We start from the raw sequence: 20,617 nt of genomic DNA on the forward strand, positions 1-20,617 counted from the left end.
CACGTGAGAGAAGATAAATAAAGTCTGTGAGAAAGATGAGGCTTTGTTTCTTGAAGTTAGAATGCCTCAAGGGATGTGCTGCTTGAGAGGACAGTGACAGAGGTCCAATGACAGCCCCAGGAGGTGTCAGCGCTGTCAGGAACGCTGGAATGGCAGAGACTTTGCCATGGCACCACTGGGTTCAGAGAGGAACATGGAATCCAGGTGTTCCATGAGGACACAGCCATGGGGATGTGACACAAGTGTCAGGAGTCACACAGGTGACTCCTCTTTGCCTGCAGGAGAAATGCTGGCCTTGTCCTTTGGATGTTTGATAGCTGGGAGATGGAAGGTCCAGACAGGGAGGGATCAAGGTTCAGAGCTCAGACAGCCACACCTTTCAGCCCTCTTCAGACACGTGGAAGGCTTTGCTTTGAAGCCCACTCCAGGATTTCATGGAATCATTCACAGAAAGGTTTGGGCTGGATGTACCTCAAAGATCACCTGGTCCCAGCCCCAGAGCCACCTTCCCTTAGAGCAGTTTGCTCAGGCCCCCACGCAACGTGGCCTGGAACAATTCCAGGGATGGAAATTTTAGCACACTGCTTTTTTGGGGTTTGTCCCACTGCTTTTATTGAAGGGCTAGACTGAGACTTCACAGCTCTCATATTTGGAAAGGGTCTCCTAATTTCCAGACTAAATTTATTTATAGCCGAATTATATTTGTTGCACTTGTGCCTAGTCTGCTCACTTGCTCTTCTTACATCTGAGCTGATTGATATTATCTGCTTCTATTTATCAGTTCATCTGCTGACGGGAATTATTCATGCAAAAGGAGGTTCCCATGCTCTAAGAGAGGTTATTTTAACCTCTCTGAAGGACCTAAATAATTATTCCTGATCTGAATGTGATCAAGCACTGGGCTTATTGAATAACAGCATCATTTATTCATAAGGGGATATTTATGCCTTCAGTGTAAATACTATTTTGAAATTGTTTTTATGAAGAACCATTACAAATGCTTATCATGTTTTTCATGTTTTGCTCTTGTTTTTGTAAGGCCCTAGGCAACGAGAAGGGGGTAGGTGAGCTCAAAGATTGGGATGTGAAACTCCTTTAAAGCAGAAGAGTGAAACACGTTCAGATACTGATGCCAGGCATAGAAAACACAGGAATGAGAAGGGGATGAAGGAAGGGCAGATAGATATTAGAAGTGCTGCTGGTTTTCAATTCTAGTTATTCTAGTTATTTGGGCAAAACATTATTCAGCAATCCCTGTAGGCTTAGGAAGACATCATCTGCAAATCTGGTTGGAAGAGCTAAGGTTCTCTTGGTAGCTTTGTGAGATGAAAATCCTTGGTTTCTTCAATTAAATTAACATTTTAAGTGTGTTTAAGCTGTTAGTGCTTCTTAAAAAAGCAGTCCTTTTCCCTTCCTCTCCTCCCTGCCTCCCTCTCCTGCCATCCCATCCGCCCACTCACGCTGTTCTGGGCATGCTGTGCAGTACAAGTGCTGTCACTCAGTAAAACAGGTTGGAGAACTGATCTGACTGAAGAATTAAACATTTTCTTTTCCAATCAGTTTTTTTTTTCCTGCCTGGATCAGCTCCCTGGTGGAGCTCACCCCACTCACACTTGTGCTGGGAGCAGAGCAGGGGGCTGGAATTGACTGTGCCAGAGCTCCTCTTGGGGACAGCTTATCCCAGACAGCCCTGCCAGCCCTGCACTGGACTCTGCTCCTTACCCAGCTTGATGGTGACCATGAAAAGGCTTTTGGATAAAAGATGCAGATGTTTGTCCAGGGAGACAGGGAGGAGGGACACAGAGTCATGGAATCATAGAATTGTTTAGGCTGGAAAAGCTGTCTCAGATCATCAAGTCCAGCTGTTCCCCCAGCACTGCCAAGGCCACCACCCCCAGTGCCACATCCACACAGCTCTGAAACCTCTCTAGGGATGATAATTCCAGCACTGCCACGGGCAGCCTGTTCCAGTTTGATAACACTTTATGTGAAGAAATTGTTCCTGATACACAATCCAAACCTCCCTGGCACCACTTGAGGCTGCTTCCTCTTGTTCTGCCCCTTGTTCCTTGGGAGAAGACCCTGACCTCCACCTGGCTCCAGCCTCATTTCAGGAGTTGTAGAGACTGAGAAGGTCCCCTCTGAGCCTCCTTTTCTCCAGGCTGAGCCCCACCACTCCCTCAAGCTCAGGCTTGTGCTCCAGCCCTTTTCCCAGCCCTGCTGCCCTGCTCTGAACACACCTCAGCCCCTCAATGTCATTCTTGTCATGAGAGACCCCAAAATGCACACAGGATTCCAGGAGTGGCTTCATCACCACCAAACACAGAGGGACAATCCCTGCCCCGATCCTGCTGGCCACATTGCATGGTCATAACATACAGAGCATTTGAGCTGCACACAAAAGTAGGCTGAAGAGTTCTGTCTCCTTAAGAAAAATATCAAGAGGCCTTCAGTGGCACCAAAGGAAGGCATTGAAAAGCATTAAAAGCCCATTTTTTCTTGCAAACTCTCAGAGCCCTGGTACTGACTGCCACAGAGCTGCTGCTGAGCAGTACCAGGATGTTCAAAGGATAAGCATTTAACAGCAATAGTTATGAAAACTAATAAAGAATTTTGGGAAGGCTGCAAGCCTGCTTAAATCCAGCAGATGGTTACTCGGGGTTAGGAGTCAGCTGCCTTTGGTTTTCCTGCACGTGGGTTTGGTGCAAAGCTTGTTTGAAACGGGAGAGCATTTCTGAGGGTTGGAGGGAGGTGGTGCTCAAACTGCTTGTGAGAAGCTCCCTCTGCTGAGAAATCCAAAGCATGTTCAGTCACCCTGAAGGAAAAGCCAGCAGAGGAACGTGGTGGCCCTGTGTTTAGGTATTTATCAATGGGATTTCTATTGCCCAGGACCTATTTCTCAGGTTTCACAGCTGTTTCATGGGAGGGAGTAGAGGTGTGTGGTGGCTTGGAGAGGAGGAGGGCAGAGGGTTTGGTGCAGCAGCTGTAGCTGGGGTGGCCCTTGGGAAATCGGTCAAAAAGGGAAAATGCATTTTTAGTTACTTTAGAAACTTCCAGATAGCTCTCAGGGGAAGTGAAACACCAACTGAAGGCTTAGGCAAGGCTAGATTGGTGATGCTATTTTAGGTGGGCCAAATGTAGAAAGACTTTAACATCCATGGTGGGCAAAGCTCTTCGTGTGGATTGGTCATCCCTAAGCACACTGAGTCCTTGGGGTGACTTTTCTCTTTCTTCCTTGCCTTCCTCTGTCCTCTCATGGCTGCAGCCACCCTGTTCACACTGGGAAGGGCTCTACCAAGAGAAGCAATAACTGGTGCTGCAGGAATCAGGGATGCCTGGGCTGTATCCCATGTGCTCTGATAGCAATCATGCCCCACTCCTCTGCTGATGAGCTATTGTAGGTGGCTGGTGGGACCCATCATCACCTTGGGGGGTGGCAGATGCAGGGTGTGAAGTGAAATTGGGAATCCTGACGATGGCAGAGTGTGTCCTATCCTTCAGTGGCTGTGCTCTGCATCAGGAGGCAGGGTCAGCTGCTGGTCAGCACATTCACAGGGCCCAAAAAAACCCCAGTGCTGCAGAACATACGAGAGCTTTCGTGTATTCTCTGTGATGTGCATTAAATCCAGCTTTACAATTGACTCTGGAGGGATACCCTGTCTGGGATTTATAAAAAGAATCACTTGTCAAAACAGCGAGCCAGACTGGGAAAGGAATTCAGCCCTCCCTGTCACCAGGGCAGTGTCCTCTGTGGCAGAAACGAAATGGCTGTGGCACAGCAGCGGGTGTGGAGAGCTGGTTACTGGAGAACTTGGGGCTCCAGAACTCAAACTACAGGCTGAGGGAGGTCACACTCCTCTGGGTGAGCAGGGGGGACAGTGAGCTCATGGCAGCCATCAGTTGGCTTCACAGCCCTGAGAGTGAGGAGGAGAAGTGGGTGAAGAAACTGATGCTCCCATCTCCTGTCGGTGAGATCCTGGGGACACCGACTGTGCTGGGGATCAGAAGCCAGCTGCAGCCACTGAAAGGCAATAAATGCATTACTCCAGACTCGTGGCAAAATGGACACAAGTGCCAGTGGCTTCCAGGGTGCTCAGGGTGAGCTTTGTCATGAAGGCAGTTGTGAACCGGAGCTGGTGGGGAGCGACTCCAGGGTACCCTCTCCCTGCACTGGCCTCTGGACTCTTCTTGCTTGGAGTGGCAAACACTGTGGGAACATGCAAGAATCATTTGGTGATGGTGAAGGCTTGCCAGTGTCACCCGAGGAAACACTGCAAGTTGTTTTTCTGTACAGGCCAAATTTTTCTCCTGTTTTCAGCTCCCAGCAAACCTGCTTGTATGTTTAGCCTCCCAGTTCCAGATGTAGCTGCAGGTCCTTTTCCTCCAAATAAAGCTAAGGCTTGCACTGCCTTGGCTGTGGCCATTTTCTCTGCCTGGTGCTGTCACTCTGTCACCTGTCTGCTTTCATTTATTTCAATGTTTTAAAAATTTCATGGGCCCACTCCCAGATGATGTAAAGTGATAAAACTCCAGGCCATGCTCCAAAAACATCAGTGTAACTGTAGGATCTGGCCCCTTGGGTTTACTTACTGATGCCAAAGAAAAATAGAAAAGCTGTGAGCAAAGCAAAAAAAAAAGGAAAAGGATGACTGGAAAAAAAGAGTTTAAGATGTTGGTTATGTAAGAGTTGTATAGCTGTTAAAGTCACCTAGAATATCCTTTTAATAAACGAAGAAATTGCAGCCAGATAAGTTAATAATTAAGGGTGACAAAAATATACCATTGTTCCAATAATAAGGAACTGTATTGGTCTTATTGAAGATAAATGGAGGCGTATTTAACGTGGTTCAGTGCTATGCTGATAGACTACAAATGTCCTTTTTTTTTCACTGGAAAACTCAGTACAAAATCAGGTCGAAAGCTGATTGCCAGTGTTTGTTCCCTCCACGTTGCTCGGCTCCTTTCAACAGCAGATGTGCCTTGGAAGCGACTCCCACGTGTGTGGAACTGAGCAGAAGGAAGCTGGAGGCTTTGAGAAGAGGTTCCTGCCCCTTTCTGTGGAGAAGAACAAGATGTGCTCCTGTGTGTGGAGCATCTCGTGGAGATACAGAACAGTTTTCAGGCTGAGGACTGGATAAATTGACTGGTCCTCAGCTCTGCAAATCAGTGGCTGGAAAAGCTGTCTGCACGGAAGGTGATGAGGATGTGATTGCTCAGTTTCCTTTAATACAGGGAATTTCTGTAGGATCCAGCTTGGCAGACTTGGCTGGAGCCATACCTAGTAAAATGAGACAGCAATTTCAGCACCTTCTGACACAACCAAACTCCAATTTTTTTGTACTTCCAGTAAGCATCAAAATATGATTGCTGCAGTACCCTGTCCATGGGGAAGAGTGGCCTTTAAATACCCACCTAAATGTGGCAAATTTCACAAATAAATCTCAGAATGGGTAAAGGCACTGATCCTGCCCCAGCTCATGGTAAACTCCAGGTGCACTTCCAAGCCTCTCATGGGCTGAGCTGCAGACTCAGCTTCTTTCTGTCTCCTCCTGCCCTCTCCATCCTTGGCAATGCCCATTTTTTTTACAGAATGCTTAAGGAAAACATTGAGAAATCAGCCAGCAATAAACCACTGCCATCCCAGAGCAGTTAATTACCATTATCTATGGTATCAGCCCAGAGCCTGTAATAAGCTCTGAACTTTTATTGCACTGAGATGTCTGCTTACATCCAGGCTAACGAAGATTACAGGGCTGGGGTGGATTTCCCTCATGCTGGAACTGGCAGAGGGAATCAGGGCAGGAGAGTTTCATCCCTCTGTGAGGCAACCAAGAGCTGACACTTCTCTGGCACAGGAGAAGTGCCAGGGGAAGGAAACCACACCTTTTCAAGTAAGATAAGTAGCCAAAGAAAAGGACAGGATACATTTTGGGGAGCAAGATTAACTCTCTGGATCCTGGGTGACTTCCCAGGGAGGTGGAGCAGGGAAGCCTGTGTTCTCCATGTGGGATGGCAGGTCTGTGTCTGGGATGCTGCTCATGGCTGCTTTCTGTGAGGTCCTGTTGCAGTCTGAGGTGCTGATCTAAGTCATCTGCAGATGGTAAACTGAGACCTGTCTTTTCAGTCTGAAGGCAGCTAACTTAGGCAATGTCTCCCAGTTGTTTCTTCACAAGCATCTTTGCAAATGCCTGTTACTCACATTCACATCCCCCTCTTTCTTCCAAGTCAGTACTGAGTCAGTTTTTCTCTTACAGGCTGAGGGAAGAGATGGGAGCAACCTGCTCGTAAACCTCCATGGGAGGAATCTCCTGCTAGTGCTGCTCCTTTCAGGCAGAAATCAGGAGAACATCAGGAGTGGGGTCTCCTCAGAGCCTCACACCACAGAGCTAACCAGAGTGCGAGGCAAATTCCCCACTGAGGGAGCTGTGGCGCTGGAGATGAGTGTTGATATCTCTGACTCTTCTAATGCCATTACAGGGAAGCTGCAGCCTGTTATTTCCCAAACTCACCTCCTGTCATTTCTTGCAGAGTTCCAAATTGTCTTCCTAGAAAATTTGAAATCCTTCTAGTTACCTAGAAACCTGTGTAAGGAGATGAAAATGGGGTAAAGCGAGGCAAGGTGTGCAGGCAGAAATCCCAGAGCTCTTACTGGGTCAACAGCTGATGCTGCAGCTGAGCTGTGAAGAAAGCAGACAGGCTTTTGGGCACAGCAGGGCACCAAGGGCATCCCAGGTGAGTATTTCACTGAATTAGAAGGGAATTCCTTACAGGTTTCTTGTACAGACTCTGGATGTCGTTGTGCATGTGCTACATCAAATGTCCTGGGAATGCTGCTCTCCTGGATTCTGAAGTACTTCAGATTTGGAAGGAAGTTAGGCCTGTAGGTAAGTTACTTTTGTGATATAGTAAATCCTATATGAATTCTTTGCTGTATTGTTTGGCTGAATTGACAACATAAGTTAAATCTGTTAGGTTTATGTGCTGCTAAGTTTAAATGCTGTTTATTGAAGAGCTGTTGTGCCTTTTGAATGCATTCCTTTTTATCCTTACTGTCTCCTGTCATTTTGTCTCCCCCTCCCCAGCCCAGCCTTCACATAGATAATGTTGTGTTTCTATCAGTTTGGATTGACTGACATTGGATTTTTTATCTGCTTTTTTCCTCTCTGTGCTTTAACCATTAGTAAGTAATAGAGTGAACCTGGCCATCAAACTTCATTGTGCTGTCACCTTTATATTAAATCTGGTTTTGCTGATACCATAGCTGCTGATTCTTTAAGAAACCTTGAAACCCTCCTCCTCTCAGCCATTCCTTGTGTCTCTCCCCAGGCTGTCATGCTTCCAACAAAATGTTTGCAAGGTTTTCTGGCAGCATTATAGCCTCAGCCACCTCCCAGCACAGCACACTGATGTGAACAAGTGCTGGTGGGCAGCCCAGTGCCAAGGCAGGCAGTGGGATAATGCAGGGGCATTGGAAAAGGAAAACAGCTGTGGAACATCTGGGACAGATGTGTGCTGGACACTGAGGGCTTCACACGTGGTGGCAACCAGAAGAGCTAGATGGCTGCTCCACCCTTTTCCTCTGAAATTTGTAATTAATGCTGCTTTGAGCTTCTCTTTTGCATTTTTGTGCTGAAAAATAAACAAAGCCCAACCCATTCCCTGCTCCCTGGAGAGCTCTGTAATGCAGCAGAGGCACAGAGAAGCACCAGGTCCTGGGGATGTCAGCATAGCTGTGGCTCATCTCACACCTCGTGCTGAGCTCACTGGGAAGCAAATTTAGCCAGTTTTGTGTTTAATCCAAGTCCTCGCTGCTTCTTTGAACATCAGCATTTGGAATCAAGGATGCACAGGAGCTCCAGGCTCAGATATCCAATGTGAGGAGTAAAGCAAGCTGCTGCTGTGCTTCGGCAGCCAGGGCCTGTCTCCCACAGCCCTCTCTGCTCAGGTGTGGTGGATGTGACTGACATCAAGCTTGACTGAGGAGCCCACAGGGCTGGAAATCAACGTTTCCTCACTGCAGCTCACACTCCAGCAGAGCTGCAGCAGCTGTGGCGTGTAAAACACGCTGCATGGTGGGTTACCCACGTGTAGCACAACCCTGCTGCCTCTTCATGAGAAAGAAAGAAGCTCGGACACGGGGCTTTCCCAAGGCAAAAATCTCCAGGAGCTCAGAAGAAGTTTTGTCTGAGTAAAGGCTGAGCTGAGGTATCAGGATTTAACTATTTTTTTCCCCCACCTCTTGTTGGGCAAATTTCAAATCCTTTACAGATTTTGTTGGAAAGCTCCTGGGAAGCTCCTTCTGTCCTCATCTGCAACACAGAAATTTCCCTTACAGGAAAGCCAAAGCTTTGTCACACCCATTTCTCTACACAACAGCCCCAAGAGGAGTTGGCACCTCATCCAGGTGCTCCTGGACTGACACAAGTCCCAGAGGAGGAGCTGAAGGAATTTGAGAACATTGCTTGTCCATAAATCCCTCTGTGGATGATGCTATCCGTACTTTCTCAGTCCCTTTCCAAAACTTTCCACCACAGTTGTGTTCCTCAGTGTGGGGCAGATTTACAGGCTGGGACATCATTACACTTGAGTAAGCAATCATTTAAGCTTTAAAACACTCAGAGGATTTGGGTCCAGTGGCTTGCTAGATGATGGACATAGCTAGTGGAGGAACCACAACAGAAACTGATATCAAACAATTTCATACACATCTTGTTCTTTTATTATAATTAAAAATCAGTAAAGCCATTGGAACGAAATATTAAGCTATATTACAAAGCACAAATTATGGTACAAAAAGGACTTTGGCATTCAATAAAGGCTTGGGTCAAAACCACAGCAGATCTGCAGAATGAGTACTTCTAGGTGAATTAGCCAAAAAACCACTCACCACTCTGAGGTCAGAGGGCTGATCCACTTTCACATCCAAATGCTTGGCATTTCCTGATGGAGACCACAAAGGAGGGCTCCCAAACCCTCCAGCTGCCCAAGCAGCAGGACCTCCACTGAGAGATCCACATCCAGCTGCAGGTTCAACCCCAAAGCACACCGGGGAATGTTGCCTCCTGTGAAGACGTAGGACAAATATTTCCAAACCTGGGTTTGCTGACTGGATTAAGTAGGAGTGCCTGAGCCAGTATATCAACTAGCACGACTAATCAGGCATTTTAAGAAGATGCAAATTAAGGCAAAGATAAACAGCAGGAGGTTTCTCCTTTGCTTTCCATGTGCTGGATGCAGGAACTCTCTCCCATCTGCACATCCTCGTGGCTGTGTGCTGCAGTCCCTTATCAGCCTGGCAGGCTGCACCCAGTGTGCAGGGAAACACAAAGTGTGCCAGCCCCTGGGAATGGCTTTTCCATGGTTCTGGACAACGTGGGCACCTTGTGCCTGCAGAGATGTGACCCCTGAAGCCACATCAGTGGATCTTTAGTGACGCTGTCACAGGGGGTGTGACCAGAGGTGCTTGCTGGGGGCAGCTGGGCATGGGATGTGTGTCCTGTGTGCCAAATCACTAATGGACACCCGTGGGCTGTCCCAGGTGCCACAAATAAGGATTCTGGCAGGGAGCCTCTGCTCTAGGCTTGGTGTATCCAAATTCTTTCTTGACTTGGTGCTCTTGGTATCACCCACCCTGTCGCGAGAGGGCAGAGAGTGCATGCACCTGCACACACACACCCCTAATGAAAAAGCTGGCTTGTTTATCTTGATTATACAATGAAATGCACTATTTTACATGTGATTTGCTGCAGCAGCAAAATTAGGTGAACAATGAATCAAAAAGCAGAATTTTTTGTGCCAGCAGCGTTGCTCAGGCTCAGCATCCTTACCTGGGGGAGGCAATTACTGGAACAATCTCCTTCCCCGTTCCTCCTTTGTTCTTGTTCTTGCAGGGGCTGTAACTGTCTTTTATATCTCCTTGTTTTCTCCACTGCAGTTTCACTGTAATGGGATGTTTCACATATTTTGCACAGATATCCTGTCTTTATTCTGGAGAAGCCTTTTCCCTGTGCTGCCCGTTGCAGCACCTTGTCCACCTGCAGGGAAGTTCTCAGAGAGGGAAAACACATTTTGGCCAAGGTGCTGCTAAGCAGACAGAGGTGCTGGCAGCAGTCAGCTCTTCTAACCTCTGCCTTGTTGTGGAATATTTGTCATGGGTTGGTGGCTGCCTGCAGACCAGATCCCTGGGCAAGGCAGAAGGTTGTGGATGGTTATGGGGGTGAAAAACCAATGTGCTGGCACAAAGCCATCCCCCTCTGCAGCCCTGTGCTGGGAATAGCATGGAGCCGTGCACTAACACCACCTTGACGTGCTTCAGATGCTGTTTGACAATCAAATTTTCAGTTAAATACAATATCTGAGCAGGTAAGGAGCAGAAAAAGTTGTCTTATTGTCCTTCAACAGGGTGGCTGCTGATTCACAGTGCCCCCACGTCACTGGGTGCTGGCCTTGGGGACTTCGGGGATGGAGACCCAACCTGCTCACACTCCTGAGTGAGCCAGCCCTCTGTGTGCCTCAGTTTGCCATTTGCAAAACTCCACAGTGGCTGCAGGTAAACGGAGCTGTACACCCACGCGTTCTGAGCTGGGCTGAGTGACTTCCAGTCATGTAGGAAGCAGATGTGAATCCACAGCGGGGCTTTGCATCAGTCCCTGCAGCACGTGCAGGTAGAGCTTGAGCTGGTTTTGAGCCGGTGAGATGGGGAGCTCCAAGCAGAGCAGGAACAGCAGCCCAGGGTGCCCACAGGAATGGATTCCCTGTCAGTGATGCTCAGCTGTAGCCCAAGGGCAGCGTGCTGCATCTGTGGATGTGTGAGATGCACAGCCACAGCCACAGCAGCTCCTGATCAAATCTCCCTCCAGCCCCGTGATGAGGAATTGTGCCTGAATCCAGATGCTGTCACACCGACCATCCTGAGATTCAGGTTATAGCATCCTCAGCTTGTTTAACATCCAGGTGTCCTGAGTGCAGCAGGGTAGTGGTTTTAAACTAAAAAATGGTTGACTTAGATTAGCTATAAAGAAAAAAAAACGTTTACAGTGAAGTTGGTGAAACACTGTCACGGAGAGGTGGCGAATGCCCCATTCCCAGAAACATTGAAGGCCAGGTGGGACGGGGCTCTGAGCAGCCTGATCGAGTGGAAGATTTTGGATGCAGGAGATTGGACTACACGGCCTTTGAAAGGTCCTTCCAAACCCAAACCGTTCTAATAATTCTAATTCTAATTCTAATTCTAATTCTAATTCTAATTCTAATTCTAATTCTAATTCCATAAACGAGGGAAAGGGACAGCACTAGCTTTTGGCGCAGAGGTGAGCAGAACCGAAGCGCTCACAAAGCACGGCTGAGACCCGGCGCGCTGCAGCGTGGCTGTCCCGCAGGGGACCCTCCCGGGCTCTGCATCCCCGACGGGCCGTGCCGTGCCGTGCCGTGCCGTGCCGTGCCGTGCCGTGCCGTGCCGGAGCTCCGGTCCCTGCCCGCCCCGAGCCGCCCCCCGCCCGCCCCCGGCCCCGCCCGCCCCGCGGGCCGGGCTCGGCGGAGCGGGGCTGCCGGCGGCGGTGAGTACCGGCGGGGACACGGGGGGACACGGGGGGACACGGGGGGACACACGGGCACCCCCGGCTGGGCGCTGTGCCGGGCGGGACGGGGCCGTGCCAGGGACAGACCCGCGGGTGCCGAGGGGATTCCACAGCCGGAGAGGGGACGGGGGGCTCAGGCACGGCCCCGAAGGGGACACAGGGGCTCTGAGGGGACACACGGGCTCTGAGGGGGACACAGGGGCTCTCCTCTGCCCGCACTGCCTCGGGAGGATGAGCGCGCCGGAGTTCTCGGAAGCTTTTCCAAGGCACCGCTGTCACTTCGCTTTGAATGGGGACCGAACCCTCGCTGGTGGTTGTCACCACAAAGCAGCAGATCTGGATGAAGGCAGGGAGGGGTCTCCCTGAGGACTCGCTCACGCTGTGTTTGGTGCATCCCTGCCCGGCGTTTCCCTCCCGGGATTAAAGGTCTCCGCACGCAGGGACGGTCTGTAAGTGCCGTGAGGGACGCGTGTGGAGGTGGATTCTGCTTGATGGCGGTGGGAGAGGTTCAAAACTCTTTCCTCGTGTTGCTTGAAAAGAGCGTTTTTCTGAGTAATGCTTAGTAGACCCTATGAATCACCATCTGCATAACTTTATATGGGGGCTGCTATTCTCAGCGGCTCGCTGGAGCTGTGTAAACTACCAACATTATCTGTTTGTACATGAAACGTGCACATCTACTCCCCGGAAAACTATTCCGGAGCAGGTCAGAGGAGGAGACAGGGCAGAACAAAATGTCAGGGGGGGCTCGGAGAGTGGAGAGGGCTGTTTGAGAGCCGGCAATTGCTGTGGCTCCGAGAAAACTTGCGCTGGGAACGCTGCCGGGGAGGGAGAGCTGCTGTGCGGCTGCTGAGCGCCCCAGCCTCGCACCTCGCTCCTGCTCCTTCAGACTCCTTCCACAGTGTTCTGTGCTGAGAAAACACCGCTTTCAGGGTCTTTCAGAGAGGCTTGTGGCAGCCCGAGAGGGGGCTTGGCAAGGGCACGGTGCGGTGGCAATGTCACCCAGCGGTGGCAGTGTCACCAGCGGTGGCGGAGCTGCCCCCGCACGGGCGGGGAGGCTGCGGGAGCTCCCTGCGCTGCACTGGGCTCGTCAGGAGAAAAGAGTTTATTCTCTGGAGCTGTCAATCCATCACCTCCCAGAGGCTCCTCCATGGGAGGCTTCTCCACCTTCCCTCCGCCGCCCCCTCGCTGCCAGCTCTCCCAGATGTGCTCAGCGCTGGAGGATGCAAAATTCCCCGTGCCCAGGCAGGGGAACCACAGCGTCTCCTAAATCTCACCGGGGAATTCAGAGCATCTCCCAGACCTCACCAGTCCGACCCCAGGATGAGGAGAGTGTTTGTTGTGGGATGTGAACATTTCAGCTCTTGGTGCAGGTTCAGTCCAGTGTCTCAGTTTGGAGTGACCTGACATTTCCACACAGCTGGATTGAGAGCTTTGCTGTAGGGTTTTTTTTCCCCTCTAAACAATATGCTGAAATTTCTACATGAGAACTCATTGCTGTCCAAAAGAGCTGCATTCACAAGTCAGTGGGGTCCTTGTGCTCTCCTGAGCATCTCCTGCTGCAAGGCAACCCGAGCCCAGCTCTTCTGCTGTGTCCTGCTTGTGTTCAGTGATGGTTTGGGGGTGCTGATCCCTGACAGCATCCAACACCATCTCCAACAGGCTCTTCTCCACCTCAGCTCAGCCCAGCCCCTGCCATTCAGGAGGAGCATGCAAACATGCCCCACTGCAGAGGGGAGCTCTGCCTTTTCTCAGCCCAGGAGCATGACTGCCTTCCCAGCAGGTGGCCACAGCTGAGGACCACTGGCCACAGCCAGCCCAGGTGGCATTTTGGACTTGTGACGCTGGGACAAAACCTGGAGTGAGCTGTTGGGGCTCCTGCAGCTTTCCTAAATCTCACTTCTCATCAGATCCCTTCATTAAACATTGATTAGATCAGATAGTGCATCTTTCACTACAAGGTAATTTGGCTTTCCATCCAGTGGGCCCATCTGATAAATAACACCTTGAAATAACATAATTCCACCTGACCTTGATGACACCAAGTCCTTCTGGACTTCTGCTCCCTGCCTGGCTCTGGCTCTGCACTTGCAGATCTCAGGGTACAATTTAGGACCCCTCTGCAGGAGATGAGCCCTGCCTGGAGGAATGGAGACCAAAGCCACCACATTGTGGTCCTGTCACTGGCACACAGGCACAGTGGTGAAGGCACAGGTGACAGATGAGTGTGGGTCATCCATCTGTCCACCACCTCTGCCTGAGCTCCTCTCTGCCCTGGCCACCCCTCATGTGCAGGCTCTCTGCTGGCACTGCCACCATGACAAACCTGCACAGTGCACTCACCCAGGACACTTTGGGGGTGTTGGTGCTTAATTCCCACATGGCCCAAAGCTTTTTGTCCATTGAGAAGTGGGAGCTGCACCTGCAGCTTCTTGCTGGGCTCTGAGCAGAGGGGATGGGGGAGACCTCTCTGCCTCCCTGGTTAGTTGGGAGCTGGGGATGCACAAGCCCAGGGAGCAGATGTTTGCTGTTTGCTGGAGAAAGCAATGGGGGCTGAGATCAGAAAGCAGTGCCCCCTCCCCAAGTTTTCCAGCACCAGGGAAACTCTCTGCATGTGACATTTAGCTGAGAAGGGCCACCCAGCAGGAACGTGTGGCTCTACCTCACCCGTTTGGTTGTCAAACCAACCCCAAACCCCCTGACAGGGAGGGTGGAGGTTGATAGGGTGATAACACCTGCAGGATCAATCTTGACAGGAACTGGAGAAAGTTTGCACTGGAGCTGACCCAGGCAAGCAAAGATTTTTGTGCCAAACTTCATGTGGATGAAGATTGAGAGGATTTTTCCAATGTCATGAGTTCTGGAGGAGAAAACAGGCACATTGATAATTTGGAAGTGATGACATCTCAAATTTATGTTCCTCTCTCCGACCTCTTCCATAAGCCATGCTTTGAAAGCCCAGGAAACCCAGCTGGCATTCCCCCACGTCTGGGAGGAAATCTGGAATAAAACCCAAAGAGAAGAGCTCTGAAAGCGCCCGAAGCTGGGGTGTCCAAACTCCTTTGTGCTGTTCCTTGAAAACTGGGATGCTTTTACAAGGCTGTTGGGAAGTTTATGGGTCCTGACTTTGCTCTTCCCATCTGAGATATTGGAGATGCCCCTTCTGAAGGATAACAATAATGGCTAAGGGGGCTGCAAGCCCTGCAGACCTCCTCACCTCTCGGGATCTCCTCTGGTCAAGCTGACCCCAAGATGTATTAAAAGTCTCTTTTCCCCAACCCAGCTGTCGAAGAGGGAGTCAGAAGTCTTCAGCCTGCGTTCTCAAGGTTGTTTATTATTTCTTATCTAAAACATTTTCTGTCTGGCCTGCTGAGGTCTGTTCTGCAGGTCAGTCCGAGGCACACTGCCCTCCCACGGGCCTGGCATTGTCTTTTATGCTACATACTACGTATTTGATATTTACAGTTATGTTCCAATACCTATCACCTGTGTTAGACAGTGACTTTCTACTTTACACCAATCCCAGAGTGCCACCATCACCAAGAAGATGGAGGCCAGGAAGAAGAAGGAAGAAGAATAGGACAATGCCCAAATCTCTCCATCTTTCCCCCTAGACCCCCATAGTCAAATTCTTTAAAATTCCACTTTTCACCCTGTGACAGATAATTAAAGTTTTGTGGCTTGTAATTCTTCATATAAAGTTGGTAATTTGCTCCATGGGTTGAGATTGAATTCCCAGGTGTCTTTGGCTTCCTGCCAAGGTCTCCGAGCCCCTGCCAGGATCTTGAGCCATCCAGGTCACCCAGAGGGATGTCCTGGGTTCTGACACTCACCCAATCATTTTTTCCTCCAGCAGGTCTTCAACTTTGAGCTTCTCCCACTCAAACCTGGCACCTATCTTGTTTTACAGGCTCTCTGATGCCTTGCCCCACTCTTGTCCCCTGCTGAACCCTCCTCCTGAAGGATGGCAGCCGCGCCTCTCCGCTACGGGCTGACCATCACGGGGGCCGTGCTGCTGGTGACGGGCACGCTGTGCTTCGCCTGGTGGAGCGATGGCGAGGTGGGCTCCGGCAGCGGGGCTCGCCTCCTGCCTCCCCGGGAGGCCGAGGCCGTGCCCAGCTCCTCCTCCTCCTCCTCGTCCTCCTCCAGCGCCCTGCTCCGCTCCGTCAGCTTCTTCTGCTGCGGCATCGGCGGCATCCTGCTCGTCTTCGGCCTCCTGTGGTCCGTGAAGGCCAACGCCAGGGTGGTGTCCCGGCGCTACCAGTACCATTTCCCCAGGGACCTGCAGTACTTCACGGCCGAGCCTCCGGAGAAGTGGAACTGCAGGTGGGTGCCCCGTCCCTGCCAGCGCCGGGGTGGGCAGAGGTGGAGGATGGGTCTGAGCCTGGAGCTGCTGCCAGCCGTGCTGGCTGGGGAGCTCTCAGAGGCAGCAGCGCTGCTCTGTGCTCTCCTCCTGCCCCCCGAGCAGGTGCTGCTGCTCATTAATGTCAACCCGAGCCCTGCAGTGCCCTCCCTGCCCACCCCCTCCTTGCCCTGCATCCACCTCTCCATGCCCTGCATCCAGCTCTCCGTGCCCTGCATCCATCTCTCCATGCCCTGCATCCATCTCTCCATGCCCTGCATCCAGCTCTCCTTGCCTTCATCCAGCTCTCCATGCCCTGCATCCAGCTCTCCATGCCTGCATCCAGCTCTCCATGCCCTGCATCCATCTCTCCATGCCCTGCATCCAGCTCTCCGTGCCCTGCATCCAGCTCTCCATGCCCTGCATCCAGCTCTCCTTGCCTTCATCCAGCTCTCCATGCCTGCATCCAGCTCTCCTTGCTTTGCATCCAGCTCTCCATGCCCTGCATCCATCTCTCCATGCCTTCATCCAGCTCTCCATGCCCTGCATCCATCTCTCTCTGTGCCCTGCATCCATCTCTCTCTGTGCCCTGCATCCAGCACTCCATGCCCTGCATCCAGCTCTCCATGCCCTGCAGGGCCATCACGTGCCAAGGGACACATCTCCTTAGCAGGGCCACCAAGCAGAAAATACACTGGTTTTCTGGCAGAAGGTTTGGATGTGGGGGCAGGGAGGGGTCACTCAGAGCTCCAGCCCTGGTCTGGCAGGTCTGCAATGCTCTGTCAGGATGGGGGTGTTTGTAAGGTCTTCAGTGGAAGAAAAGTCTTTCTTACAAGGGAGTTACATGAAAAAAAAAAAAAAAAAGGAAAATAATCCTTGGGATGGCACCAAGATAAAAATGTAGGCAGAATATCCTTTATGAAGCCCATTTCAGGGTATGGAATTACTCTGCCCTGCCCTGAACACCACTGCTGCTTTTCAGGTTCCCTGGATCTTCCAGTGTGAGCCTGATATTTTCTCCCACTTCTTCATTTAAAAGTTTTTTTTATAAAAAGGGTTTTTTTTGCTGGAGACTGCTGTGGAAGCAGGGCCAGCCAGCCCTTCCCAGTGCTGCCTCATGGGGTCACAGCAAAGATCGTGGCTCTGGCACAAATGGGGCTCTGGGGAAAAGCAGCACGAAGAGAAACTCCTGAGAACATTAAACCATAAAAACACAGTTGGAGTGGGAGGCACGTTCCTGTTCTCCAGGGGTTTCAGTGCCCATCTGGGTATCTGTGAGCTTGTGAGCAGCTCTGGGTATCTGGGGGAGGTTCCCTGTCCCAGGGAGGGACTTTGCCGTGCCCCTGGGGGGAATGTCCCTTTCCCTGAGCTCCCAGCTCCCTTGCTGGATGGGATGCAGCATCCTGGCAGTGCTGTGTTTGCTCAGGAAAACTCTGCTGGAAGTGGCACCAGGCTTGGCCAGTGCAGGGAGGGCTCTGGCTGCCATGGGAGCAGGGTGTGACCACAGTGACCTGGAGTTGTGGTTGTGAGGGTCCCAGGACGAGGGAAGGGATGGATCTGACTCCATATTCTTAGAGGGCTGATATTATATATTATATATTATATATTATATATTATATATTATATATTATATATTATATATTATATATTATATATTATATATTATATATTATATATTATATATTATATATTATATATAATATTATATATATAATATTATATTATATATTATATATTATATATTATATATATTATATTATATTATATTATATTATATTATATTATATTATATTATATTATATTATATTATATTATATTAATGATATGATATGAAATTATATACTAAAACTATACTAAACTATAGAGAAAAGGAGGAAAGGATGCATCAGAAGGCTAGAAAAGAATGAATAATAAAAACTCGTGACAGACCAGGGAGTCTGACACAGCTGGACCACGATTGGTTATTAAGTAAAAACAATTCACATGGAACTAATCAAACATGCACCTGCCACATTCTAAAGCAGGAAAACAAGAGAAAGAAATCAGATAATATTGTTTTTCTTTTCCTCTGAGGCTTCTCAGCTTCCAATGAGAAAAAATCCTGGTGAAGGGATTTTTCAAAAAATATCATAATAACAACCTGGGGTGCCTGGTGCTTGTCCTGGTCCTTGTGCCAAGCTGCCCCCTCAGCTGTCAGCAGCCTCTGTTCCTCGGGGGGTGAGTTAGGGGTTAGGCATGGTGAGGATGCTCTCCTGCCCACGGGACCCTCTTGAAAACCTCATGGATGCCAGGAGGGAGCTGACAGGGTCACCCCATGACACACAACACTTCAGCAAACCTGCTTGTGTGCTCTGCCCAGCACACGAGTTAATCTTGCTCAGGGATGCTCCAGACAATGGCGTTGATGGGATGTTGGGATGCTCCAGTTAATGGGGCACTGGGATGCTCCAGTTGGGTGCTGGGATGCTCCAGTTGGGTGCTGGGATGTTCCAGGCATGCTGGAGTGTTCCAGATGGGTGCGGGGATGCTCCAGTTGGAAACTGGATGTTCCATTTGGGTGCTGGAATGTTCCAGTTGAGTTCTGGGATGCTCCAAATGGAAGCTGGGATGTTCCATTTGGGTGCTGGGATGCTCCAGTAAGGTGCTGGGATGCTCCAGTAAGGTGCTGGGATGCTCCAGTTGGGAACTGGGATATTCCAAATGGGAGCTGGGTTGTTCCAGTTGGGTGCTGGGATGCTCCAATTGGAAGCTGGGATGTTCCGTTTGGGTGCTGGGATGTTCCAGGCATCCTGGGATGTTCCAGCTGTGTGCTGGGATGCTCCAGCTGGATTCTGGGATGCTCCAGTTGGATGCTGGGATGCTCCAGCTGGATTCTGGGATGCTCCAGCTGTGTGCTGGGATGCTCCACTTGGATTCTGGGATGTTGATGGTGTGCACTGCTGTGTTCCCTGCTCTCCCCCCACAGCCCCTGGGACTCCAGCGCCATCCCCACCTACGAAGAAGCGCTGACCTGCCGACCAGCCCACGCTGCCCCGGCCTACGAGCAGCCGCCGGGGAGGAAGGAGGAGCCCACGCCGCCGCTGTACCGCTACCTGGAGCAGGAGGAGGGCTGGCAGGGCGGCCGGCGGCGCAGCTCCTCCGACAGCGCCCTGTTCCGCCCCAGCCCGGCCCGGCTGGAGCCGGGGCAGCCCCCGGAGCCGCAGGCAACGCCGCCGCCCAGCTACGAGAACATCAGCGTGCGGGGGCTGTGAGAGCCCGGCCGGGACTCTGCGGGTGCGCCCGAACCGAGCCCCCCATTTCTGGGGGGAGAGCAGCGGGAAGGGTCAGCCCGGCTTGCCCGGCTTTCCCGGCTTTCCCGGCGCTGTGGGGATCGTGGGACCCGAGATGTGCTCAGGGCGTCGGGGGTAGCTGGCATGTTTGAAAGCTTTCGTATTTTTAATAAAACCACTGCTGGTTTCAGAGGCTTTGCATTCCCTGCTCACCCTGGGGAGCTCCTGTCAGGCCGGGAGCTGCCCACTCAACAATAAATCTGCAGCACAGCACGAGTAATCTGGGCAGAGAAAGCCCAGCTCCCATCTGCACCATTCCCTTCTCTGTGAATGCCCCTTCCAGCCCTGTCTCCATCCCTTCCACCTTGCTTCCCTAAATACTGACTCCCCACGCCTCACTTCACGTGGCGTTAGCGATGCTCGGTGGGTCAGAGCATCCGAGTGCACTTGGCATGCCAGGCAGCCTCCTGGAAAAGCCATCCCGAGTGGCACAGCCCCCTCCTCCCTCCCTGCCCTCCACGGGTGGGCGTGCAGCCCTGCCCAAAGCTGTGCCAGGTCCTGCATCCCACCAGAACTCAGCGCTGCCCTGGGCCCCCTGCGGCCCTGCAGGGCTGCAGGGTGGCTGAGCAGCCACAGCCACGTCTAACATACTGTTTATACTACAATTATGTGTCATAAACCAGGTGTATCAAGGGAATAAATCAAGGGACTAAATCAAGGGAATAAAACAAACGCTGTCTGGCTGTCGGATGTGTGGTGGGAAGGAGACACCTTTTAACACCCCAGTGCTCCAACTTAAGTGTACACAGGGCACTCTGTCTTTGCTCTTCCTGGGTGGATCGACCTCACTCCATCCTTTTCTGGCTTTAGTTCCTCCTCCACAGCCCAGTGAGGCAGCCCTAGCACTCAGCCTGAGCAAGGCAGGGTCTGTTCCAAACCCCCCAGCCTCCAAAAAGCCCCAGAGCATTCCCTCTTTTCCTGTTGCAGCCCCTCAGCCCTTGAGAACGTGCTGGGCCCTGGCATCCCCCTTGTCTGGGGCTGTGCCAGCTCTGGTTTATGACCGAGCCCAGCTCCAGTGCCCAGGGCTGGGAAAATCCCGGCAGCACCAGCTGCTCTCCGGGTCCCCATCCCTGCAGGTCCCCCTGTCCCGTGCCAAGCTGTGGGGTCTGGCTGAGCGTGCCTGCAGGGAAGGTTACCCGGACACGTGCCGGGTGGCTCCACTGGAGTGTGAACGGCGGGGCAGTGTTTGCATTCATTACAAACCCATTAAAAACTGGCTGGCTCAGCCCTGGGCAGGACCAGCTCGACGTGCAGCTGATCCTCAGCTGCTGGCAGCCTCTGCAGGGAGAAACCACCCCTTGCCTGGCGCTGCAGGTGTGCTCAGCAGGCAGCAGCCGCGGGTGGACGGGCTTCCCAAAGTCTCTCCTGCT

At 51.4% G+C, this 20,617-nt stretch overlaps 1 protein-coding gene across 3 annotated transcripts; it reads left to right on the forward strand.

Annotated features, from left to right (window-relative positions):
- The first annotated feature begins 6,591 nt into the window (after positions 1 to 6,591).
- On the forward strand, positions 6,592 to 19,377 carry TMEM61 (transmembrane protein 61). 3 transcript variants are annotated; one of them, XM_064428956.1, is made up of 3 exons: positions 6,592 to 6,732; positions 15,487 to 15,902; positions 18,884 to 19,377. In XM_064428956.1, exons 2-3 carry the CDS (start codon positions 15,541 to 15,543, stop codon positions 19,167 to 19,169), a joined length of 648 nt encoding a protein of 215 aa, XP_064285026.1. In that variant the 5' UTR covers positions 6,592 to 6,732; positions 15,487 to 15,540; the 3' UTR covers positions 19,170 to 19,377. The 3 variants fall into 3 exon arrangements, with proteins under 3 accessions (XP_064285026.1, XP_064285024.1, XP_064285025.1); XM_064428954.1 differs by lacking the exon at positions 6,592 to 6,732 and adding an exon at positions 11,399 to 11,555; XM_064428955.1 differs by lacking the exon at positions 6,592 to 6,732 and adding an exon at positions 11,731 to 12,025.
- The last annotated feature ends 1,240 nt before the right edge of the window (positions 19,378 to 20,617 follow it).

The sequence above is a fragment of the Passer domesticus genome, chromosome 7 (assembly GCF_036417665.1).
Source record: "Passer domesticus isolate bPasDom1 chromosome 7, bPasDom1.hap1, whole genome shotgun sequence".
Lineage (NCBI taxonomy): Eukaryota > Metazoa > Chordata > Aves > Passeriformes > Passeridae > Passer > Passer domesticus.

Coding starts and splice junctions, on each gene's coding strand:
- TMEM61 (XM_064428956.1), top strand. CDS start 15,541: ATGGCAGCCGCGCCTCTCCGCTACGGGCTGACCATCACGGGGGCCGTG. Junction 15,903..18,883: donor CCGGAGAAGTGGAACTGCAG/GTGGGTGCCCCG, acceptor CTCCCCCCACAG/CCCCTGGGACTCCAGCGCCA.